At 34.4% G+C, this 19,635-nt stretch overlaps 2 protein-coding genes across 2 annotated transcripts in view; one reads left to right on the top strand and one right to left on the bottom strand.

Moving 5' to 3' along the window:
- Window positions 1-19,635, bottom strand: part of oaf (BRICHOS-like domain-containing protein out at first) — a 788,141-nt gene that overhangs the window by 674,828 nt on the left and 93,678 nt on the right. The window lies entirely within an intron of this gene.
- Window positions 3,745-18,827, top strand: LOC140433221 (juvenile hormone acid O-methyltransferase-like). Its single transcript, XM_072521261.1, has 3 exons — window positions 3,745-4,204; window positions 9,285-9,556; window positions 18,630-18,827. Exons 1-3 carry the CDS (start codon window positions 3,846-3,848, stop codon window positions 18,812-18,814), a joined length of 816 nt encoding a protein of 271 aa, XP_072377362.1. The 5' UTR covers window positions 3,745-3,845; the 3' UTR covers window positions 18,815-18,827.

The following is a 19,635-nucleotide window of genomic DNA, read 5'->3' as shown; positions in this document are numbered from 1 at the left end:
TCGAAGGCACGTTATAGTAATTTTCTGAGAGAACGTACAGGCTGAGCTGTCATTTTCTCCTCTTTCATTCTCAATCTCCGAGTCCGTTTCTGTCCATTCGCGATCAAATTCCTCCTCCAATTCAAAATCCCTAAACTCATCACTATTTTCCAACTGATAACGACTCCTTTTAAGTGTGGAAGGAGCAGCCTCATCGTTCTCATTTTGCATGATATAAAACAATAAAAATATTTGAAAAACTTGAACCACGTGTATTTATGAGTAATAAATATGCTTCCTTGAGTGCCTACTAAGAAAGATGCAACACAACTGCGGTTCCGACTAAGAAACGTAAATAAATATATAAATACATATACTAACGCTTATAAGCGACGGAGGCACCCGAGCAGAATACACAGTGACTCTTATAAGCATCAAAGGCAACCAACCTGTTAACTTACTAAGCTTCAGAACAACTTTTAGGAAAATATGTTTATAAGGGATTAAACCATAATTAGAGTAGCAATGTTGAATTTAAGAACAACTCATAGAAACGTAAATATTATTCAGTTCAGGTAAATATAGATGAAATATTGCGACTGACAAAAAAAGGCGAGATAACGATGATTATGAGTGACTTTAACGCCAAAATTGGTCGTGCGGAAGGAGACAATATAGGAGCATACCATCTTGGTACCTCAAACATAGGGGAGATAGACTGGTACAATTCTGCGTAGAGAACAACCTGTTGGTAACAAACACCTTCTTCAAATAACATCCTAGAAGGCTATACACTTGGAAATCACCTGCAGACAGAAAAGATAAAATTATTAGAAATCAAACTGACTTCATTTTGCTCGATAACAACTTCAAGAAGTACATAAAATCTACTAAAACATATCCTGGAGCTGACATTACTAGCGATCACAATTCAGTTATAATGGATTTTAGATTAAAAAGGTGTCTTTAAGTTAAAAGAGAAAATGTGTCAAGAAAAATAGACATCTCACAACTGAAGAACCCTGAAAAGAAAAGTGAAATAAGTACCAAGGTTGAGAAAGAAATAGAGAATGCTAGAGAACTTGGTACAGACACACGTTGAAGTAACATGAACTGCTCTAAAAATGAAAATAACAAAGATACAAGAGGACGACATCGGGTTCACCAAAAACAAAAACAGAAAACAAGAATGGATAATGCAAGAGATCATGGACCTCATGGACTTAAGACTAAAACATAAAACAAACCCAATAGAATATAAACGAGTCAATAAAATCATTAGAAAAGTGCAAAGAAGCTAAAGAAAACTAAATGTCAACCAAATGTCTAGAAATTGAACAACTTCAGGACAGATGCGACACCTTTAATGTTCATAAAAAAGTGAAAAAATGACAGATAGACACAGAAAGAGACAAGAAACAATATTAAGAAATAATAAAATCGAGATAATTATAGGTATATATATATATATATATATATATATATATATATATATATATATATATATATATATATATATATTACGAAAGATTTCCGCGGTTAATACTATTACAAGAATTAATATTAAATGAAAAAGACAGTAAAGATTCCATTTCACGTACAAATCGTCTATGTATCTGTTTATACGTATTTCGCTTTAATAAAGCTCATCAGAACAGTTATTCATAGGCGTTCTCAACGTGAAAAATAGATCTTTTCTGTCTTTGGGAAGCAACGATAAAATGGCTTCGAAACGGACGCAATAGCGACATCTAATATTAAATCCGTAAAATAGTTTCGAAACACAATTCAGATTTCTGCTTTAATCTGAACCTTCTATAAATGCAAGGTATAACAGACGTTGATAAAGATGTTAATAGAGACATGGGGAATCTAATTAATATTAAACTTAAGAGTCTTCCGGGTTGAACCGCGACGGTTAATATTACGCCGAGCTTTCGGCATCTCTTTTATTGGCCTTATTTAAATTTTAAGACAATTTGGCCAATATTTCAATTTCTGTGTGCCCTTTTAACATAGCCAGACTAGTATTTTTCGTTATTCGGCAAACGGCTGTCGCAATTCTTATCTGACCTGCCGTTCCCAGGTCTGGTTTGGTGTCTATTCTGGTCTCATTCGTTTTATATTATTCACCAGACCAGTGTTTTTGTGATTAGGCAAACGATTGTCGCAATTATTAACTAATCTGATAATATGCGGGTTCTATTCGGGTCTCATTCAGTTTATATATTTTTTTTTCGGATTCGGTTTCCGATGTCCAGGCGGAATATCCACGATGTACGTATCTATACTACTGAGTATATATTGTCTGTCGTTTTTGGACAAAGCATCTTTTAGACAGCAGATTCAGTAAAACTCAGCTTTAATTAAAATAAAAATATATTTGGAACAAATAAATAACACAATAACATTATATTCAAGATAATAGTATTCAAACGCCAATCCTACGGCGATATCTCTTCTCAGCGACACACTGTTAACTACCTGCGAAAAATAAAATACCATTAATTAATACCGTAAAATTGAAACGACAATTACGGTATGTTAATACACACGCAGAGAAGAAAGGAATAATGGGACAAAAGAACAGAGATAGAACGGATCGATCAATGCTCGGCGAGGAGTAGAAAGTCACTAGTCAACACTTAGCCACGGAAAAGAATAGGTCTGCCTCAGATCAATAGTCCTAGAGCGGGTATCGAAGATACTAGATCAAGACTCTAGCAGAAGCCGTTGGCCTTCAGTCAATACCTTATGGCCAGTGGAGCTGTTTTCAGATCTAGTTCTTCTTTAAGTGTCATCTCCGCGACGAAGGTTGGCAATCTTCATGGCTATTCTGACCTTCGAGGTAGCTGCTCTGAACAATTGCTTTGAGCTGCAACCAAACCACTCTCTCAGGTTCTTCAACCAGGAAACTCGTCTTCTTCCTACGCTTCTCCTACTCTCTACTTTTCCTTGAATTATGAGTCTTAAGATATTGCATCTTTCGCCTCTTATCACATGTCCCAGATATTGCAATTTCCTTTCTTTTATTGTATTTTCCATTTCCCTCTCTTTGCCTATTCTCCTTAACACTTCTGTATTCGTGAGTCTATCTACCCTTGGAATCCTTAACAATCTTCTAAATGTCCACATTTCAAACGCGTTATGTCGATTTATTGTATTCCATTTTAATGTCCATGATTCCGCTGCATAGTGTACACTGTGTACATAGCATTTAATTAGCCTTATTCTGAGGGCCAATCTCAGATCTTTGCTGCATAAAATCTTTTTTATTTTCACGAAGTTGGCACGTGCTTTTTCAATTCTGACTTTTATTTCTGCAGTATGTATAATCGTTATTTTCTGTGATTTTCGTTCCCAAGTAAGTAATCTTTTTACCCTCGCAATCAGATCTACACTCTGATGGAACTACGGACGGTTGATTTCCAGTCAACACCCAAAGATCCCGTGGCGTTTCCACTAGATCAGCATTCTAGCGGAACTCAATTCTCTCTTATAGCGATTACCTCTATTAATTTAGCATATACAAAATATTTGGCTTTGTCTTTTGTTGTTTTTATGTTTAAATAAAATACGTCATATTTACTTATCATCAGATCCCAAAATTAGTAAGATTTGAGTCATGACGTAAGAGAAATATTTAAATAATTTTTTTGTAGAGCAGTGTAATTTGCGTTTAGATGTCTGATAAAAATATAAGTTAAGTATACCTTAATAGATAAGTTAAACATCTTAAAAATAAACTACCTTCAATACAAAAAACATATATTTATTTAAAAGATAGCAATTTAGTTGTTTTCCCTTGTGTACCAATAGTTCACAGCTTTCAACATCGGTTAGTTAGACATTTTTCTCCCACAAAAATGATTCCAGATTTATGGATAAAGGGAAATTGCGTTACTCAAATATTAACAAAACGAAAGTTTGAGAAATACGGTCATCTACTAAAATGGAAAAAGAATGAAACGATTCTCGAGTTTGGTGCGGCAGATGGAAATACTTCAGTCAACTCAGTGCTACCAGAATTACCAAAGGATTACAAAGAGTATGTTATCACTGACATATCACCTAATATGGTAGAACATATGAAAAAAAATCTAAATATACCCAGAAGTAAGATCATACAACACGATATTGCTACGGTAAGACTTCAAGACGAACTCAAAAACAAGTTTGATCATATTTTTGGGATATTTGTGATGCACATGGTGCCAAATCCAAGGTAAGATCTTTTAATTTTTTTTGCAGGTTCAAAATTAAAAGATATACAGTAAAACCTGTCAATAGCTCCCACTAAAATTAAAGAAATATTGGCCGTTACATAAAGGTGGCCACTACTGTCAGATTTTGCAGTTCACAAATATATAAAAGATATTTGGAACTTTGTTTATTTTATTAATTAAAGCAAATATAACTCTATACATAAACGGAAAACTACTTAAAGTATTTTAGTATACCAATACAAAACATAAAACAAGCTTTTTTAAAGTTTTATTTAAAAATCCTTTATAAAAGATATATAATTACAAAGACCCTTTCGGGCTACATCACAACAGAATGTTTTTGGACTAAAAAGTCCATCGCCAGTGCATTTACCAGGTGTACATGAATCAAGCCACTCAATATTTTGATAAAAACCCTTAAAACGGTACAAAATTTGTTGTTTATTACATTTTTGTTAATAATTTGGTGTGATGTTAAAGTCTGTAACAAATTCCCTGCATGGCAACGTAAGACTCCCAATTTTGGGGTTTCTGTATGAGCTCTAGATGGAAACTCGGTTAAGTAGTAACTGGTAACTGAATTGCCAAGTTGCCATCTAGAGCCCATACAGAGACATCGTCTCAGGGTCATCAGCCCCCAAATTGGAAGTGTTACATTGCCATGCAGAGAATCAGTTAAAAACTTTAACATCACACCAAATCAATAACACTATTGTAGCAATTTTCAGCCCCGACCTAAGATAGAAAATAATTACATTGTGAAAATTGTTAAACTGGTTGCATACCTAGTAATAAGTATATTTGCCACCTGATGACGACGTTGAGTTGACAGAAAGAAGCACGATGACATGTTTCCGGAAGAGTGATGATTTTTCCAACAGCTGGTGAAGCACACAACATGGCGGTGAAACAAAAATAGGAAATTCCGACTTTATTTTGGCCATCCGTGCCGATTATTGGAAAATAAATCATTAATGTGCCGTACCGAATGATAGAGGTGATTCGTTATAAGATTTATTGAGTGATGACGAATAGTTCACGAGTTGTGTTAGTTTGTGTGTATAATATTGGAGATGTTATATCACTTATTTCTTCTTTGACTTTTTAAAAAACACTGTTAAAAAAGTTTTATTACAATTATTTTTTATAAGTTAAACTGACAAGGTACAAAAATGAAATAACAATAACTACGTTGTATCGAGCTTGACGAGGTTTTGACGAGTGTCCTAAAATGCTAATGATCCTCTATTTATAGTATCGCTAAAAGTAATGATTTGGCATTCCCACGGTAGCTAACGGCTGCTTTGAGTTTGTAAAGTTTTACTGCACAGCTCAGCTATTTCTATGGGAACTGCAATTGTAGGTATGATGCAATAGGAAACTGGTATTGTGAAATTTTCAAGCCAGAAACCTTTGGTTGGTTCAAGGTTACTAATTTCAGCTGTTTCTTTTATGAACCATGCTAGGGTTTACTTCAAGCGACTTCTGATTGTATATTGTCTTACTGGATGATAGGTCGTAGGAATTGTTAGTACTCCAGGGCCTTTCTTCTCTCCAAGGTAAAAGCTTTCTTTATTACTTCTATCCATGCGACAAAGATCAAGTCATTGAGGAACTTTTCTGTAGCTATTATATTCTGAGCTCTGTAGCTATAAAATAATTCTTGTATGAATTTTTTTAGATAATTAAGTATAAATAATAAATAAATATTTTAAAGATCTGTTGAGCTCAGCATTCAGGTTTTAATATGACAGGAAATAAATCTATAATAAATTTGTTTTTGTTAAATATTATCTTTATTTTTATTATATTATCTTTATTATTCATATTAAGATTTTATTTTAGCATACGACATAAAACTTACGTACTGACGACATTTTTCTTTCTGTTTAAGTTTTTTTAGTTTTTGTAATTTGGGATAAAAAGTAGATGCACTACGGGGATTCCCGACTGATGCACCAGTAGACATGTTATGATGCCGGTTCTACTCAGTACCAAAGATTTTATGTTTATGATTATGTTTTATGATTCCTTGTCTATATCACGACTGTATATCCATTTTATGTTTATGTCAATATGATTTCCATGTTTACGACGTTGTGCGTTGTTGCGTTGTGAATAGTTACCAGTGAATTCCAGTGCGCATTCAGTGTTCAACTTAGAACTGACCTATTTTTTATATATTTCTTTTTTTTTGCGAAAAATAAATGATTATTATCAATATTTTTCCAAGTTTTTCAATCACCTGATCTACGATTGTCTTTTTTTATACCGTATATAGTTATATATTTAAATAATACCAGTAATTCAAGTAACTCCTAGCTAATTTCACAATAGTTTGGATAATCGTACCTTTTCGGCTCTTACCAACAAATTCCTACGCAGGTAGGTGGCGCCCAACATTTTTTTTGTCATTTTTGTTGTTGTTTGGTTTGCAAATTTCCGAAACCTCTCGAGTTACTTACTGCACACTGCCCTTGATATAGACCCACGACCCCTCCGAGTAATTTAATGAGCAACGGTGCATTATTACCCACATGTTGGTACCTCCAGGTTGTTGCCTCTTAATTGGTACCCAAGGTACCTTTTTAAGATTTTACCCAAATATTTAGTGGCTGGCTTGACTCATGTGCACCTAGTAAATGCACTGATGATGGACTTTTTAGTACCAGCAAGTTCTGATGTAGCCCGAAAAGGTCATTTTAATTATATACCTTTTATAAACGATTTTTAAATAACACTTTTGCGACTGATGGTGTACAGCCAACCACGGGAATGTTATTTTCCCTGTGAATTTTTTTAAAACATTTTTACTTTACATTAAGGTAAAATTCAAGACACATCCATAACAATTTCATCATTACAATAAATAATTTTCTATGTCCCTCGATTTTGTACACATTTTGCTCATATTAGATAAATTGGATATTGGAGTTTTACATTCGTCCATATCACTATTGTCAGAATTTTCTTTTTCATTGTTATCGCACAGTTCTTCAACGATGTCCGTAATACTGAAGTTAGGGGGCTCTCTGTAGATTTATCATTGTCAATGGAAGCAAATTTATCCAAATCTAAAACTTCGTTACGAACTGTAGGGAAGAGATGGGCCAGGGGTATATGGTCCCCTTCATCCAAATGTAGATCTTCTTCAATAACATTTCTTAAGTTTAGCAGGAGATACTTTTTCCAACCAGCTGTAATCCAGATAAATGCATTAGATAAATTTATTTTTCGCAATTCTCTAAATCACATCCACTGTCTATAAAGGCTAGTCTTTTAATGAAAATTTCATTTCAGATTGATTTCAGTAAATCAATTTAAAATTTTAAATTATTCCTTGATCTAAGGGTGTAATTAGTGTTGCCAAAATCGGTCTTGCTATTGCAGTCTTGGTTTTGTTCTTGCGTTTTCGCAAGACTAAGACCGCCTAATTTTAGCAAGACTAAGACCAAGATTAACCGTGCAAGATTTGAGAAAGAGTAAAACTAAGACTGCGAGACTCTTGCGACTTGCAGTAAGGACTGAGTCTCGTTTTAGGGAGTATAGTAATTCGGATTTATGCTTAGAGACTATACGAGAAGCAAAAAACAAAAATTTGGAAAATTGGACTTAAGCGCATTACGAACATTACCATAAACATACATAGCGAATCAAAATATTTATTAAAAGAACACTTGACACATATTGCGCACATCTGTCTCCGAACTGATTGATTTTCAAATCACAGCTAGTGAATGGCGAATACTCAAAAAAATACATAAGTTTCTAATAAACTTTAAACTTTTGTCAACGAAAATTGGTAAAGAAAAATATGTTACATTACCTCTAAGTCATTGTCTCAATCTATTTCCCAATAAAATTCAATCCATCGTAAAAAAATTAGATAAGAAACCTAATCTATCTAAAGTTTATAAAAGGCTCATTCTGGGTTTTCAAGCAGCTTTAGACAAAATGCTTAAACATTATAAGAAGAGCAACTGGATTTATTGTATCTCTTTAATTTTAGACCCAAAACATAAGGCTCAGACTTTTGACATGACATTATGGGGAAAACAAATTAAAACAGAAAGCCTACGCAAATTTAATGACCTTTATAAAGAATTTAAAACTCTACACTCAGTGAATAAAATCACTGGTTGGTCTTTATTACGGCTATGTTAATTCAAACTTAAAATGTACCTACTCTGTTACGATGTTAAAGTAACGTTTAATAAATAGCAATAGGCTAATGGGTAACTGCGAGACTTGCTGACTCTTGCTGCAAGACCAAGACCAAGACCGGAAGCGCAATACGAAGACCAAGACCAAGACTAAGACTGTCCAAGTCACGTTTCGTTATTGCATTTGGGCAACACTAAGTGTAATGTCAAATGGTGTAAGGTGACAGGAAGGCTATTTTAAAATTTTCTAATGGAACTTTAGAATGTGACGTGGCAGTCTCCAGGAAAAGAAGCACTTTTTTACATATTTTGTTTTATTTGTCAAATTTATGCAGCCATCTAGTCAAAATTTCTATTGCCGTCCAAGCCTTTTTGTTAAACACCGATTCTGAGTATAATTTGTTAATATAACTAACCTTAAAACAGCGGGGATTTTTAATTGTTCCAGTTTCTAATGGTTCTTATTTCGAACCTTCCATATTTGAACAAAGCAGAATAGTCAAACGTTGTTTTGCAACCTTCTTCCCTGCACATGTTTCATTTTTTTAATGCAAATATGTTGTAAGGCTTGGCTCGGTAATAAAGCGCTCTTTCGCCAACATTGTATATATCCCGTAGATAATAATTCCTTAATATTAATGGTAACTTGGCTTTCCAGTCCTCTATGTCGTCCAAGCTCTTCCGGGCAGCTTTTTTAAGACCTTCAGAGCTCTTGTACACGAGTTGGTGGGGGGTGTGATGGTGGAGAGAGAAATACTGGTGTTACTGACGCAGTTAAAATAATTAAGATCGGATAGAATGGAATTATTTACAGGAGGCCTATATTCAGCAGTGGACGCAAAACGACTAAAGATTATGATGATGATTTGACATATTTCTAATATACAAGCGTTACTAATTTATATTTTTATTTTAGGCAAGGTTTTATTAACATCAAGGATATGCTTAAGCCAGGCGGTCAAGCATTTGTATCAATGTTCGAACGCACACCAATGGATCATGCTTTCCACCATTTGCTGAAGTATCCCAAATGGTCAAGATACGGACACATGCTATCTCCTCATTACTACAGCGACAATATAGAAGAAGCGTATAAAAAAGATATTGAGGCTGCAGAGTTCGAATCATATTCCTTCCATGTCGAAAAGGACTATCCTGTATGGTTTGAAAATGGGGAGAATAGACGAAGTAAGTATATATTTAACACGTTAGTACATCCAGCAATGTTAGCCCGATGTCCAAAAAGATCAGAATTTTCGGTTGATCACCAGCAGGCCAAATCCATTTTCTAAGAAAAACGCATTCTTCCTAAAGACTTTTCCAACGACATGAAGATCCTCTTATAGGTCACTACGGTCCTTCTAATTAACATCCTACCTGTCCGAAAAAATTTGATCTGTAGGTACACCTCGGAATTATATTCTCTGTTCTTGCCCACTCTATCTCATTCACAGATAGAAACAATAAGGTCGAAGTCACATTCATATTCAAATACTCAGTTGTAAGAACTGCTGCATACCGAGTAAAATGGGCCATAGAATAAGAACTATGTTGTATAATTGGTACTGTTAACTGCTCAGAGGTTGGTAAGAAAAGGCCATTTGATAAAACATCTCCTACATACCTAGGACATACAGATTCTATCCTTAACCAGAAAGCAAACTAATCCACACATAATTTTTCCGGATGCACATCGTGTTATACACCTTCAGGATTGATTTGGACCGAGAACGAATTTAGAATAACCTTCACTTTAGTGCATAACCTAGCTTTTATAATCTGATTTGTCTTGTTTACAGTCTGCTTTATTTTCTTTACATTATATTAAAATTTTTAGATATTATGCCCTATGAAATGGGTGAGTTTTAGCTCGAAAATGTTGGAAATATAATTTGTAGTATAATGGTTTCAAAAGATCCGTTTTTAGGAACTTCAGTAAGTTCCAGCAAGTTCTCAAAAATATCATCACTAGAACTTAAATTGTCAGACATCTTCTTTAACTTTATTATTTATCAAATGTATTCTGTTAAAAGCAAAGCAACTAACAGATAATTCATAATTACCCCCGAAATCGAACGATGTTATAAAAAGATTTAAAAACTAAATGAAAACCATTAGACTCATAACTTTTGAGTAAAACGAAACATAAAGAATAACCAAAAGTAAATAAGCATAGGCCAATGCTAACGAATCAGCTGTTTAAGTGCCATGACACACATGACGGTTTTAACCTAAGCATTTACCGAAAGTAAAATCGAATCGGGAGTTTGCCTATGTTGAGTGAATGGGTAGTGACAGACCGAGCAGTGCGCGCTGCGCTGCCTGGCGGTTTTGAAACCGAGTCGGTTGATGGTTGGGACGACTCCACGGCTAGTTTTTCAAAACAGCCTGCCTAGTAATAGTTGCGTTTTATTGCATCTCTCGTGCCACACGTCTCGGTTTTCTGAAAGTGGTTTGCTAATAGTTGTTAGATTTTTTTTTGTTTTCTCTTTTAATATTTTTGTCTGAAAATGCCAGAAATAGATGTTGATAAATTGATTGAAGAGGTAGAACACCGTCCCACTTTGTGGGACATGAGAACATCAGAATACGGTGATAGAAGTATCAAAAAACAATGCATAAAATTCTAGCTGCGATTACTGAAAGTTAAATTAGAAGCTAAAAAGTAGGTATACAAACGATGCCCTCCACTTCCTCTTACAGCTCTCCTTAGTTACAACTACAAAGCCGCTTTCCGCTTAAAGTCAGCTGGTGAGATCTGGTAAACGTACTCAATATCTATATTTAATTTTTTTTTATTTTTAAACAGTCCTGTACAAAAACCGCTGTAATCTACCACAAAAATTAGGCGTTCGTGCATTCCAAAATCGAGTATAACACCCTTTCATTTCTTGATGTGATAATTTTAAACAAAAAAATACTCGTTAAGTCTTTTGCAGGTATAAATCTTACACTAAACTTTATTATTTAACCTAGCATTCTTAAAACATCCGTTCTTTTGGACTTGACCCTACATCGATTTTTAACCTAACCCTTTCTATTGTGCGTTAAACGACACTGAATTTTTTATGAGTTCCTGTTCGTCTACTTTCACATTTGGTATTTACAGAGATCTCTACATACAACGCAAAAAATATATTACCATCGAATCATGTTTACTTTAAAAAGTACCAATATTGATTGATTGGACGAATCAATTTGTCGGAGAGTGGTTGATTATCAGGATTAAACTGTACTGTATACAGTGATGAGTGTCTTACCACCCGGCAAAATAGCGGAAAGGATAGAAGACAGATTAAGTTGTGAGATAGTACGAGATAAAGCTATTATGATACGAGACCTCGAAAATATTTTATTTTAATAATTTCTGATGTTAGAATAAATGATTGAATAAATTAAGATATATTATAGTAAAAAACATTAATTATTAGCGATTTTAAATTATAAATCTTTAAGTTTATTTAATAATAAAAATAACTTAACTGAAATATTTGATTAAACTAAAAGTAGGTATGTTCTATCCGAAAACAATTATTGTATGTGGAATTGGTGTAATAGTTAGAGACGTGGTCTAGTGACAAGAAGATTGAGGTTCAATTCACACCAAGAATAAAATTTTTGTTTTACTCAATCAAAAAATAATAGAAAATATGATACGTATTAGGTAAAAAATTTTCGAAAAACTCATTATTTACAATTTATTCTTATCCCAATGTTAAAAAATAGAAATACAAAATAATTTAAATTCAATTTCAGTTTTACAGTCTTCAGTTGTGATTGCAAAATAATCCGGTTAAGGCTGTTTAATGCCAAATCCATCACTAAATTCTCAGTGTTAATATCAATTCCTCTGTACAGGTAATGATTTTCAAAACAACAACATTGTAATGGATGCGCGCGAACAGCTGCCTGCTTTACAGCTAATCAAATCATCAAGCCATCAAATAATAACATACCGAGAAGTGTTTTTGCGCGGTAAACAGAAACTTTTTATTAAAAAAACAATTCGTGAAAATGGTTTTAACGGTCGAGGAAAAAGTGCAAATTGTTGTCTGCCATGTGAATGGATTATCAGACAACATGATTAGACAACAATTTGTAAATATGTTTTCAAATAGGCCGGCTCCAGCACGATCAACAATTCAGTCTATTATACTTAATTTTTTTACTTATGGATCCGTGTTCGCTCCAAGAGGAGTTCGTAGACGAAGGAAGGTAAATCCAGATTTGGAACTAAGGGACACTTTGATTTGTGCAAGTATTGAGCAAAATCCTACCCAATCAACATCTCGTCTCGGAGAACAATATGGAATTTCAAGATTTAGAGTAGGTAAAATTTTGAAAAGACATGGATACCGTCCCTATAAACTTCATAAATCCAACGAACAATTCCCTGGGGATCAATATAGACGTTTAGAATTTTGTCGAACTGCAATGGAAATGTCACATCAAGATTAACATTTTTTAGAGAACGTTTTGTTCACCGATGAATGTACGTTTTCATTGCAGGGCCGTCACAATTCAATGAATGCTCGGTATTGGTCTCGAGGAAATCCTCGTCAGATTTATGTCGCTCGTACCCAGCGTCCTCGAAAAGTAAATGTTTGGGGAGGCATAATAGGGAATCATGTCATTGGTCAATTTTTTATAAACGGTATGTTGACTGGGCGGAAATACTTGGAACTTCTGCAAAATCAAATTGTCCCAGCCCTTCGTAATTTACCAATACCTTTCGATTCCATATGGTTTCAACACGATGGTTGTCCCGCATATAATTCTAGCATCGTCAGTGAATATCTCAGTGCGACTTTTCCTAATCGATTGATTAGTGGCCACGGAGATATTTTTTGGCCTGCAAGATCACCTGATCTTGCACCTTGTGATTTTTTTATGTGGGGATATATCAAGTCCAAGCTATATGGAATTGAAGACGATAGGCCTAATTCTCTCCAAGAATTAAGAGAAAAGATCTCTGATTCCATGAGAGGTATTAGTCCAGAAACATTAACTAATGTTAGACGAAACTTTTATAATAGATTGGGTTATTGTTCTGCTGCTAATGGAGGCTTATTCGAACATTTATTGTAAATACATTTCATTAGAATAATTTTTTTTTATTTTTATAGAATTTCTACCTATTTAAATATTTTTGGAAGTAAATTTATTTAGAACGTTCTTTTATGTTTGAAGAATTTTTACTTTATTTTCGAAAGTACGACGATACTTTTTTTTCAATAAGATATTTATGTTTAACTTTAAACACTTCTAATACTAGTAACAACTGACATAACTGTTTAGCGATTCAAAGTAAAACGATCTCTGCATAATTTCAAATTATTAAAAAAAAAAAAGAAAACCACATGTGTGTTTTGAACTCTAATCGTCTGCGACGTCTATGTCGAAGTGTCGAATTCGTACCACTAATCCACGAAGGATTGTGATTATTCCGTGACAAGAGTGTATGAAACTCCTCAAATCATAGTAGAAATTATTCTTGGTTAATAATTTAAAACTTTAGATTAAATAATTACTATTAATTAAATTATTTTACTCACATTTTTGCTTTATTGTGGTCAATCAGTTTTTACTTTATGCGAAATTAAAAAATGGAAATACGTCACACATACGTTACACATAATAATTATGACCGAGGTGATTTAGCTCGAAGCTAACGTCTAAAGGTGTGAGACTATCGATAGTGGTAATGTAAATTATAGGTTTCTACCGATTATTTCCCACCTCTACGAGTTTCATCTCTTTTTATTTCACAAGGTAACTGTGTTTTCTATCTCTTACGTTAAAAAGCCGGGTGGTAAGACACTCATCACTGTATACCCATATTTAAATAAAAACGGTGGCGCAGTTTGTCGTGAAATCAGCTGAATGGCAAAGTGTACTCTTTTTCGCAAAAATGTTCCTTATTTAGTCAATATTGATCATATTAGAGAAAAGATATGGCTCTATTTTAAACGAAGTAAATTATGTTTTATCAATAATTATCGTAGACTGTTACTTAACATTATCATTTGTTATCATTTGTCTCGGTATGTAACTGTACTTCAATGTTTTCTAAAATATATTTTTCGTCTATTGTTGAATTATACTTTTTTTATTTAACCCTTCGTTAGTCGCGTGACTAAGAATGACATATTTAGTGGCGTCGGAGACAAATGTCACCCATTTTTTATTTGCCATTTTTTTGGACTTTAAGTTTATTTTGTTTGGAAACATAATCAGCACAATGTATTTATCAAGATAAAACCAAAAAATTATTACAACAAAACTTTATTTTCAAGTAAACGATAATACATTCACATAACCTCATTTTGATGGCAGTTTATACACATTTCTTTCAAATGGTTACCACAAACATAACATCTTCCTCGAGAGTCGGTTCTAACTTCGGCTGGCTGCTCATCTTCCTCAATACCAAGCAGCAGTTTTGACCGTTTTTGAGACCTTCGTTTTACTTGAGGTCTGATCAACTTCCAATTCAGGTTTTGTGTTGGGAGTGGGATGAGTGAGTGTGGGATTGTGTTGACAAAGCTGGTCAACCAAGTCGACCCCAACTTTGGTCATATAAAAAGTCACGACCTTAGGTTTATTTTTATCTCCAGTAGACTCATCTATATCAACGGTGGAATGGAAAGTGGATAAAACCAGTATAGCCAAATACAGAGGAGTGCTCCTGGTTGCAAACTGATTTTGTTTACAACCCTGTAATTTTCAAAATAGTATATTTCCCTTTGTTCCTAACTGTACTCCACCCTGTCTGCCAAGACGCCCTGTTCATTCCATCAATAAACTCTAACAGTACTTACTAAACCCCGTTAAAAATGACCTGTTCCGGACATCGGCGACCGACGGTCCCAAGAATCCAAGAAAAACCCTTGGCTGTCTGTTACAAACTCTCGCGGAAGAAACATGGTGGTTTAATAACAAAATTTGTGATTTGATTCTCAGAGCGTGTCTCTCTCAAGTGTTTAGCAACAAGAAAATTTGTCTCCGCGATTGTGAAACTAATAATTTTGTGTAACCACGTATATTGTCACATATAGTACTCACTAGGTTGTGTTACCTATAATACGTTAAGAAATAAAAGTTAGTTCTAAGTTACTAGTATTCTTTACGTACCATATACAATTAAAATAATACAGTCCACTTAAAAACCCAAAGAATACCGGCGGTATAAGTTAGTTGAAGATTGAAAGCACGTGGAATCACACATAATTTCACCTCAAACGCCGGTAATTTTCTCCATGGTCTATCTTCGAACCGGATGGATGATTCTCCATGATTAGCTCTTTACAATTGAAGCCCAATCGAGTTGGAAGGTGCACAGCAGCCGCAGGAAGCAGACGCAAGTAGACATAGGCCTCCCCGAAAGCCTAGTGTATCGAGGTAAACTCTTTCCTTAATAAACAAAGTGCAGTGATAGCATTAAACACATATAATTATAAGCAGATTGTTTACTCAGAAGTGAATATAGTAATTTGGAACATAATTTAGATTGTATAAATTTGAGAAAGCTATGCCGGTCTGGAATGTTTTTTGTATGTTTCAGGTGATGCTACGAGAATAATAAAAGCTACGAATTAGTTGTTTTATTCTGCATGTCTTTATTTATTTCATCGTAAACTAGATTGGCATATGCATTATTATAATTATGTATTTAAAAGTAATATAGAACCGTAAATTATCAATTAAGCTATCACTCTTCTCATGATATTTTGTGATTTTGTTACAGTGCGAGTCACAAAGTTGCAATTTAAATATAATTTATTCCTCCCAGATCCCCACACTGGGGTGGATTATGGGAAACCTCAATTAAAAGTGCTAAGTCACTTTTGATTAAAATCACCGGTAACTCTGTATATACCTTTGAACAATTCTGCACTATTCTTGCTCAAGTAGAGGCCATTCTTAACTCTCGCCCTCTATTCCCATTGTCTACTGATCCATTAGACCTACAGCCTCTTACTCCAGGACACTTCTTAATAGGTGCTCCCCTGTTATCTTATCCAGAGGTAGATATTTCATGCACTCCGGATAATCGACTGAAGCGCTGGCAGCAGTGTACTCGAGTTCAGCAACTCTTTTGGAAGCGTTGGACCTCGGATTACCTAAATCGGCTCCAAAACCGACCCAAATGGATTCACGTAACTCCTAATATTAAAGTCGGCGATTTAGTTTTGGTTAAAAACCTTGACTACCCTCCCTTACAGTGGCCACTAGCTCGGGTGACCAAAGTTTATGAAGGAAAAGACCACAACGTTCGAGCAGTTCAAGTTCGCACGAAAAGTGGAACGTTCATTCGCCCTATCACTAGACTGATCCCCTTACCGCCAGATGAGACTTCAACGCATGTTTTTGGCCCTTCTTCCGTCTTATAGTACAAGTAAAGCTACAAGATAGTAGACATTCTCTGGGGGGCAGTATGGTTGCAAACTGATTTTGTTTACAACCCTGTAATTTTCAAAATAGTATATTTCCCTTTGTTCCTAACTGTACTCCACCCTGTCTGCCAAGACGCCCTGTTCATTCCATCAATAAACTCTAACAGTACTTACTAAACCCCGTTAAAAATGACCTGTTCCGGACATCGGCGACCGACGGTCCCAAGAATCCAAGAAAAACCCTTGGCTGTCTGTTACAAACTCTCGCGGAAGAAACATGGTGCTTTAATAACAAAATTTGTGATTTGATTCTCAGAGCGTGTCTCTCTCAAGTGTTTAGCAACAAGAAAATTTGTCTCCGCGATTGTGAAACTAATAATTTTGTGTAACCACGTATATTGTCACATATAGTACTCACTAGGTTGTGTTACCTATAATACGTTAAGAAATAAAAGTTAGTTCTAAGTTACTAGTATTCTTTACGTACCATATACAATTAAAATAATACAGTCCACTTAAAAACCCAAAGAATACCGGCGGTATAAGTTAGTTGAAGATTGAAAGCACGTGGAATCACACATAATTTCACCTCAAACGCCGGTAATTTTCTCCAGCTCCACTCTATTTCGTATTGGAAAAAATTCCTTTGATATTTCTCATTTATTTTTTCTTCGTCGTTCCTACGCAATTTAGTTTTTTTTTCTTCTTTCATGAATATGATGCTATTCTATAGGAATATAAGAAGATTAAAGGCGTAAATTAGATGAGCTTCTATTCCATTGATCTTGCTATTTTTCCAATAATGAATACTTAAAGATTATGTTAGGTCTTGACGTAACTGTATCCTTTTGACTGGTAGATTAGAACAAGATTTTTCACTGCTTGATCCGTTATTTCACTACTAGTGACACCTACGTGGAAAAGAACCCATATGATGGAGACTGAGGCACCTGTAGTCGCTAGTTGGTGACAGTGATTATGTTTTTCTTTAACTATTCGCTGTTGTGAGCGTAAGATTCTTAATGCGCGTATCGATGACAGGAAGTAGGTCTATACGTTTGCTGCTTCCAGATATAGATTCCAGAACTTTATGTATTCCATAAAATTTTAATTGAAGTAACTGCGCAACTTGTATCATTTTTACCCTTACTGGCATCGATGTATAGGACTGTGTCAAATTGCTCTCTATTTATCATTGTATTCAATTCTTGTCTAAGCAAAAGGGTAGGTTGTTTTCTTCTTGTCGCAGTGACATAGACTGGTGTTAAAGGTAGACAGCTTGTGGGTTTAAGGGGATATAAGGGATGTAAATGGATATCACACTTGAAAAATCTAGATCTACATTTATCTTTTATAATATACGGTCAATTGGAGATACCAATCTACGTTTATCTGCCGGCAGCAATTGTTTGTGTCTGATCACAAGATTTGCAGCAGGGTTGGCGGAACCTTTAGAGAAGTCGTTCAGAAAAAGTCTTCGTCTCCATATGATCAGATGAGTTTCAAATAATTATATATAGACTGATAGGCATCACGATAAATACAGAAGTATGGCACTAAGTGAGTTAAGGAGACAGTTGCAGGCTGATGTATAAAGTTGCTACCATAATTTAGTTTGGATCTGATAAGAGCTTGATAGATTCCAAGTGTTACTTCCTCTTTAGCCTCGCAGTGGTTCTAAGCAAGGAAGTTAGTTATGTTAATTCTGCTTAAACAATTAGCTTTAGTTTCTTGTATATGTTTTCTCCACGACATTTTAAAATTTTCTGACCGAAATCTTGTTCGGTTTAAGTGCTCAGTGCACCACTCACAATTAACTGAGCATAGCAAATATTACACTATTACAAAAAAATATTATTTTCTAGGTGTACTTACCGCAGTCAATAATGTGCTACCAAGGATACCTGAAGAACTGAGGGATGAGTACTTAAAGGATTACCATAAGGAAATCGAACGGGATGGTCATATTAAATTTATGGAAAAAAATGGAGAACAAATACCATATGTAGATATGAAATTGTTGGTTGCTATAATGAACAAACAGGAATAAATATTTTATTTTATTAAAACTGTGTTTTTTTCTGAATTATTTCGTTTTTTATAAATATTTGCACAGTGTGGTAAAGCGTAGAAGGTGTCATATAAAATGGAATGAGAAATTCTCTCAATAGATCATACAATTCTTACTTATCATTGGACACGATGTATAATATAGTAAGTAGATAATAGGTAAATGCAGCAGAATCCTCGTCACACATTTTTCTTTATATTATTCACATAACTTGGAGCATATGATCGGAGCCATCTCTGGCGGCCTAATGTTTTCGCAACAAAAAGTTTAGTTGCAAATTCCTATATTTGTTCGATTCGTAATTTTATTGCAGTGTTTTTTGCTGTTATCAATAAAATAAATGTACTCATAGGTTTTACTGTTAACTGCTAAATGCATTAACATTTTAACTTTTAACAAACTATGGAAACGTCAAAATGGTTTGATTTCTTTTAATTAGTAATAATGGCTAGATTAGTCAGGACCGATTTACAGCGTGGTGTACTGTTCAGTATCAGGATGTGGCTCGTTAAGTGAAAAGTTTATGTAAGATTTGACATAGTTTATGCTGTAATGACATTTCTTGTGTCAGTATAAGTGTGTCAATTTGGCTTTTTGCTATTCCCAAGTTTGGCGATAAAGAAAAAAAAAAGAAAAAGTTGTCATTGCAAAAAAGAACGTAGTTCAATATTCGTATATTTCATCAGCTATTCGAGCTATTCCACATTCTTGATAATCTTAAAGAAGAAAATATGAAGGAATAGGAAGAACCAAACAAATCTTCCAAATGTTGAATTGTCTCTGATCTTGCGGGAAAAAAG

The sequence above is a fragment of the Diabrotica undecimpunctata genome, chromosome 2 (assembly GCF_040954645.1).
Source record: "Diabrotica undecimpunctata isolate CICGRU chromosome 2, icDiaUnde3, whole genome shotgun sequence".
NCBI classification, from domain to species: Eukaryota; Metazoa; Arthropoda; class Insecta; order Coleoptera; family Chrysomelidae; genus Diabrotica; species Diabrotica undecimpunctata.
Note: the sequence above shows the minus strand (reverse complement) of the source record. Positions and strands in the feature narration are given on the sequence as shown.

What these genes read in the sequence shown, in the direction of transcription:
- LOC140433221 (XM_072521261.1), top strand. Translation starts at nt 3,846, where the DNA reads ATGATTCCAGATTTATGGATAAAGGGAAATTGCGTTACTCAAATATTA. An exon ending in CACATGGTGCCAAATCCAAG is followed by an intron (nt 4,205 to 9,284) that starts GTAAGATCTTTT and finishes TTTTTATTTTAG; the next exon opens with GCAAGGTTTTATTAACATCA. An exon ending in AAATGGGGAGAATAGACGAA is followed by an intron (nt 9,557 to 18,629) that starts GTAAGTATATAT and finishes ATTATTTTCTAG; the next exon opens with GTGTACTTACCGCAGTCAAT.